At 25.4% G+C, this 7,112-nt stretch overlaps 2 protein-coding genes across 2 annotated transcripts in view; one reads left to right on the top strand and one right to left on the bottom strand.

The window, feature by feature from the left end:
* Positions 1-569: 569 nt before the first annotated feature.
* Positions 570-7,112, top strand: part of LOC107440662 (uncharacterized) — a 47,195-nt gene continuing 40,652 nt past the window's right edge. Inside the window, exon 1 of the mRNA XM_071180307.1 lies at positions 570-724. The gene's annotated coding sequence lies outside the window, so the exon portion shown is untranslated. The remainder of the gene's footprint in view (positions 725-7,112) is intronic.
* LOC107445785 (uncharacterized) lies at positions 3,094-4,182 on the bottom strand. Its single transcript, XM_016060268.2, has one exon. The coding sequence runs from the start codon at positions 4,180-4,182 to the stop codon at positions 3,094-3,096; it is 1,089 nt and encodes a 362-aa protein (XP_015915754.1).

Here is a 7,112-nt window from a genome sequence, read left to right as displayed (position 1 = left end):
ATTTGGCTCGAGATTTACAATATGTATTTTAATGGTAATTTCTCGCGATAACAACTGGACAATACGTTTTTTAAGGGAATTAACCATCTCGTCCATCTAACAAAGAAATCTCGTTCAAGAAAAATAAAAAATCTTTTCAACCCATAAATACTTACATAATATTTGAACGACCTCTTCTTATTTGTATAATTATCAGCTAAAGATGATTTAAATAACTCTCGGACAAATAAAAAAAATTTAAATTTTTTTTTCTAACACCAAAATAAACTTCCTTTTTTTAATTTTGAAAATATGAGCTTCATTATTCTGTGTGACATCGTAATTAATATTAAATTTTAATTTTCTAATTTAATAGATTAATCACCAAAATACTTTATTGGTTGAGATCATCTATATATTTTCATTGCTTCGCACCTGTTTTGAAAAAAAAAATTCATAAGCATTCAATACATTAATTATCTCATTAGACTTCGTAATATAAAATATTTCAATACTCAAGCTGATGTGCCAATAACATTTCTCGCCTAATTCTTACGTAACAGTTTCGCTGTGCGAATTAACAGGTATTTTACAGAACGGGTATTTAGGAACTGAGTATTGACAAGGATGGTACTCTGAAGAAAGTAAACACAGGGTGACAGAGTTGACAAGATATCCCATTCCACAATTTCACTAGCTGGTTAAAACAAAAATTTAAAAACAACGTTCATACTTCAATAATATTGTGAGTATATATTCCTTCATATTCTCTTTGCATTGATAAAAGAATTTTTGTCTGATTCAATTCGGTTCTTATATAATTTTTTTGTTCATATTATTTAGTCATCGTTTTAAAAAAATATTTGAATTATGCAGATAAAAATTCTTAGCAAACTACAGATAAAAATCGATCGAAAATTACAGATAAAAATACATGGAAAATAAATGAAATATTTTATTTTCTATTTTAATTAGTCGTATTTGCATAGTTTCAGTGTCAAGGCATAATTTATTGCATATTCCCCAGATTATTAGAACAATCTATGCATAGCGTAAATTAATTTAAACGTTGTTTTTTGTGCAAAATATTTTTTGTGACTTGAATTACAGAGAATGTTAACCTTAATTATAAGTTTGTTAAACATATTTTTATGTTAGATATATTTTGATAAATATGCATTCCCAACTCAAAGATAGATGGCGCCATGAGCCAGTTGAATGATTTTTTTTTCCTATTCTTACATAAGAAAGTTGCTTAAGGGATAAAAAAAAAAAAGGAGAGAATTTGTTGATAAGGGTAACAATTGAGAATCCCTAAATTTTATCAGTGGTGCCTCTATGCTGGCACACCATGTGTCATTTAAGGAGGTAGAATTGAGTATTTTAAAGCAAGTTGCTATTTGTTTTTATGTTAACATTACTTTTCAGTTTTAATTTATCATTAAATTGTGATATAATTTTAATTGCAAAATCTTAAAAAAAGAAAACAATTATAATGCAATAATATCAAAATCGGATTAACAAAATAGCTAATAAAATTATATCTTTGATAACTCAGATAATAGAATTCTATTGTATAAGAATTTGAGTACATTTTTTTTAACAGATAAAAGTAATTTTTTAAAAAAAAGAGAAATGTGTGATGATAGTTTTTAAAACTAAATACAATTATTTATAAGTTTTATTATAAGCAAAATTATTTATAAGCAAAATTTGATAAGTTTTTTTCTATACCAAAAATTTAAAATAAAAAGCTTTTATTTTATCGATTTCACTTACTTGGAGTAAATTGAACAAGACAAGAAAAGAGGTAAGCAGCTTTCTTTTCTTTCTAAAGTATTTATTTCTACTATTCAAATTATCATTATTTAGTATTATTATTTTGGTACTAGATCACTGTAAAGCAAGAATGACTGAAAAAAAATTATTTTTCAAATCTACATGTTTATTTTAACTTCAATTATTGTATTTTCTTAGAAAATACATAAATCCACCTAATATGTTATTATGATCAAATAATATATGCATGCTAAATATATTTTTTTGTATGTTTTTATACGTAAATCATTATTTTTTGATTCACAGAAATGAAATATATTATCATTGCTGAACTTTGTTCCTAGTGCAAGATTATTACTATAAATTGGTCAACAGATTTATTTTTTAAAAAATTTAATCTTTTGATAACAATCATAAGATTTTTTGATAATAATCATCATAAGACCTGTAAACAGTCTGTTATTTTCATATTAATTTTTGCGTTTAAGAAAATAAATATGCATAAGAAAATATAGTAAATTCAAAAAAATAAATCATATTTTAATTTTTTGAAACACATTTATTTACTAAAATATATTCTAACGCATTATGTAACATACTTCTTTCTATTTAATTTTTTCTTAATGAATCATAAAAAAAATTATTAGAGTGAAATAGTTAGGTTGCTGTGAAATTTTTTTATGATTTCTCAATATGTGGGTTTTAAACCACAATTATTATAAAAAATATCGTATGTTAAATACAATATTACATTTTTATTTTAAAAAAAAGTTAAGTTCCAATTAAATTGTTTATAATTTACAAACAACATATTCGGTTTGAACCATAGTTTTTCTAAAATCATAAATGTTAAATACAATATTACATTTTTTAAACATATCAATCAAATATTTTTTTCATTATCATTAAAAAAAAATATCTGTAAATGCCTAACTTTTTGGAGATTTTAAAACATAAAAATCTAAACAACGTGATTAAAATGCAATGTGTTAATAATATTCAAATTAGAAATAAAGAATTCTTATTATTTATTCATGAAGTTATATAAAAGACATGGTTTAAATTATTACGGATAAAACGCATCTTAAAAATTATCAAAAAACCACGAATTTAACCCTGAAGTATTAAAATCTTAACATGATTTTACATTTAATATGCAATGGTATTCAGATATAGTAGCATGCAAATAGTATTCATAATTGAAATAATGAATACTCTTTAATGGATGTCTAAAATTTCTATAAAAGAAAAGCACAAGCAGTTGTTTAAAAAAATATCATTGTATAAGAATTTCTTCTTATATATTAGAAATATATAGAAATATGTATTAGAATTTTATTTTTTCGGAGAGTTAACATCGTTGTGCAAGCGAAGTAATTCATATCCAATCAATGGGTCATTGGTTACTAATTCTGCCCATTTTTCTGTGGATACTAATTCGTCAAAATGCTGTAGAGCAAAATTAGAGGCTTCACATTTTAATTTTTGATCATCGTAGAAATACGCCATTTCCAAAACTTCACAAACCTGATCAATATTGATGTTTGAAGCGATGATATCGGCGCAATCTTGTTTCAGAGCTATTATAGCGTACTTGTCAGAAAGAATGTACAAATCTTTCATGGAAATCCATGTCTTGTCTTCTATTTCCCCGGTATACAAATATCTCAAGAAGTTCTCGAATGTTTCACAACCATAATCCCTGATTGTGATCGTGTTTGTTCTTGATTCCTCGAAATCATCTTCAAGCATTTTTAGGAAAACTGGGGAATGAGCTGCCAGTACTGATTTATGAGCTGGCAGTTTTTTTCTACCAATTTCAAACACTACATCGCTGAAAGCTTTTGAAATGTAGATGGACTTGAAATCTTTCACGAAGCTTTTCAAATTATCTAGCTTATCCATTTTTCGATGATACTCTGCTGGCGAGCTTAAATGGCCATAGAATTTTGTGTGAAATTTTATAAACAACTTATCACTCACCATTCGTTTTTTGTGCACAGCTTCATTATAATACCCACCTGAGTAATTGTAAAATTCCGATGTAGCATCGGCACAAACTACAGTATCGATATTTTCGACAGAAATACTAATCGGACTACTATACTCTTTGTACACAGAATTATCCGAGTAGTTAACTGAAACGTCAATTTTCAATTTCAGAGATGGCGTGTCGCAATCTTCCAATTTCAACAACACCAATTTAAAACAAGACACATCACGTTCCTTTTTTGCCATCTTGATAATCTGATACCATAATTCGAAACAGAATTTGATGTTCACGTTCGGAACCGGGCAAAATATTGGGGTTCGAATACTTTTCGTTCCTAATTTAGAAAGTTTATCAACTTCCCATTCAGCTATGTATTCTTGAGCCAGGTAGCTTTTTGTCACATAGTTCACGATTTCAGTTGACTCTGACATAATTAGGCTTTCGAAAACTTAAAAAGAAGCACAGTTAAATATCCTCACAGTTAGAAAACCAGCATTGAAATGATGCATATAAACTGATTACGAAATCAGACGGGAGAAAGAGTAAATAAAGGTTATCAGATTCTCTGCTATTCAAAAGTTTCAGTTTGTGTTTCCGTTTAATTTAATCAAGGTTAAACTGGATCGAATAAATTTATCTTTCACTCATTACTCAAAAGATGAAAAGAAAAACGCTTCATAATTCTGATGTCTACATTTTCCTGTCTCCTTCTAATAGAGAGCCTCTTTAATAAACGCCATTTATTTGCATCAATTTATTAACTGAGACTATTAAAAGATATACATTAATTTATTCAAATAAAAATCAGATATATATTTTTTAACGCGCATTGATAATTAAACTAAAAAAATTCGAATAATTTATTTTTTAATTTGAATTTAAAAAAATATTATCAATGATGAATTTTTATATAAATAACAAATAAAAGTTATACACAGTTACTAATTTTCTACGCTTTTTGGTTAAATTTTTTTATCCCTTTGAGGCAAGCGAATACAAATTTTTATATTTTTTTAAAATTGAGCAACTAATTATAATGCATAGGGTCTAAGAATGAAAATTACACTTAAGAAAAATTCTGATTCATTGTCCCACAAGGAGGGTGGTGGTTTCATTGGTTAACCACTGTCCACATGGAACATTTTCGTGTGATAAGAAAGTAATATTTTTTTAAATTGTTTATTAACATTTTTTACAATAAATTTTAGCTTTATTGGAATTAAATAATAAACTTAAATACTAAAATCATTTTATATAATTTCAAACTCGAAAAAAGACTTTAACAAATATAATATATAATAAAATACAAAATATATGATAGTGCAAATAAAACGTATGAATTTTTAACACGAAAAATTTTCTAAGGATTAAGATATAATACAAATATAATGTATATTATACAATATTATGATGAAATAAATAATACAGAAATATATAATAATAAAAATAAAATATGTAAAAAAATATAATATGTATAATGAAAAATGTTTAATAAAATTTAATAAAAAATAAATATCTTATTGCGGCATTCTCTGCTATATTGTAGAACTTTTCCATTATAAAGAATTATACTCTCATCTCGTAATTGAAAATCAACAATACAAAATAATAATAATAATAAAAAAAGTGTTCAAACTCTTAATTTTTCAGACAAGCAAAATGCAGAAAAATTAGTAATAATAGAAAATAAATTTAGCATGAACTCAATATGACTGTTCACTAATTCAAAAAAAAAAACGCAAATGAGAAGAACAAATTTGTTTCAGATAAGAAATTTGAGGTTCTGGGGGCACAGTGGTCTCACTCTAAAACTAGGAAAAATAAATGTAAAAATTTAATACTTTTCTTTGGAATCTTTATTGGGGAAAAATTTTGTATGTCAAAAGGAGCTCCAACAAATTTGAGTAATATATTTCGAAATTTTTTTGTATTTTATTGGGCAAAAAAAACTTTTGTTTGAAGTAAAGAAAAAAAGCTACTAATTTTCTCCCCTTTTGGGAAAAATTTCTTCAAACAGTAGGTAAGTTTTTATTTTAATGTCTGTTTCTTGAATTGGGAAATTGGATTTAAGATTATTTTCCACACCAGCTACATGTAAATGATTAAAAAAGTTCATATGAAAATTTACTTGGTTCCAGATCTCTCGCGGTAATGCTTTTAAAATGTTGGCAAAATTACCGAGTATTCTGAAAGTTTTAGTTCATAATTATTTCCCACTTTATAAGATATTTAATACAAAGCGTAGTACCCTCGTAATTTCTATCTTTCAATAAAGTATTATGAGTAAATTGTACATTAAGTATTTTTTAAACTTCTTTTTTAATATTTTCAAGTGTTTTACTTACAAGTATTACAGATATTAATGAATAACCTTGAGAAGTATTTTAATAAAATTCAAAAACTTTTAAAAAAAATTAAGGGCAACATACATACATTAAAATATTAGCTGGAAATGAATTGTAATTGAAATAATAGTTTTAAACTGCGATTGGTAACTTAAATAAAGATGTAATTTTTCAATAAATATGCCAACAATCATATTTTTCACCCATTTCCAAGACCTGTTTAGACTTCATTTAGGTTGTTTATCTAATTTTATTTTTAAAATTTGTAGCATTACAATTTATTCAATTCATATGTTGCAAAACAATACAATAGTGCGTAAACACCTAGAGCAGATTCCTATATCATAATGTTAAATCATAATGTTTAATATTTTGAAAAGGTAGAAATAAAAAACGATGTGACTGCAAAAGCTTACTGTAAATTACATTCTTACCCATTTGTGTTATGACTACAAAATTAATGCAAATTGCATTTTTACCATTTGTGATATCACTATAAAAGCTTAATGTAAATTACATTCTTACCCATTTGTGATATGATATGACTACAAAACCTTAATTTAAATTACATTTTTACTCATTTGTGAATTGAATACAAAAATTTAATGCAAACCACGTTTTTAACCATTTGTTATATGACTTTAAAAACTTCATGTAAATTACATTCTTACCCATTTGGGACATGATATGACTGCAAAACCGTAATTTAAATTGCATTTTTACCCATTTGTGATACGATTACCAAAGCTTAATATAAATTACATTTTCATCCAGTTGTTACAAAAGTTTAGTGTAAATTATAGTCGTATCTATTTATGATATGACTACTTAAGAATTAGATAAATTATATATTCTAACCCATATGTGTAGTTCTAGTGTTATGTAAAAATTATAAAATCAAACAAATTACATTTCATACTTTGATAACTGCTGAAGATATTATTATAGATAATAAAATTTTATAAAAAAATACTACCCACAAGCATTGTTTAAATTAGAAAGATTCGGACTACTAT

This window comes from Parasteatoda tepidariorum, chromosome 4 (genome assembly GCF_043381705.1).
Source record: "Parasteatoda tepidariorum isolate YZ-2023 chromosome 4, CAS_Ptep_4.0, whole genome shotgun sequence".
Taxonomy (NCBI): domain Eukaryota; kingdom Metazoa; phylum Arthropoda; class Arachnida; order Araneae; family Theridiidae; genus Parasteatoda; species Parasteatoda tepidariorum.
Note: the sequence above shows the minus strand (reverse complement) of the source record. Positions and strands in the feature narration are given on the sequence as shown.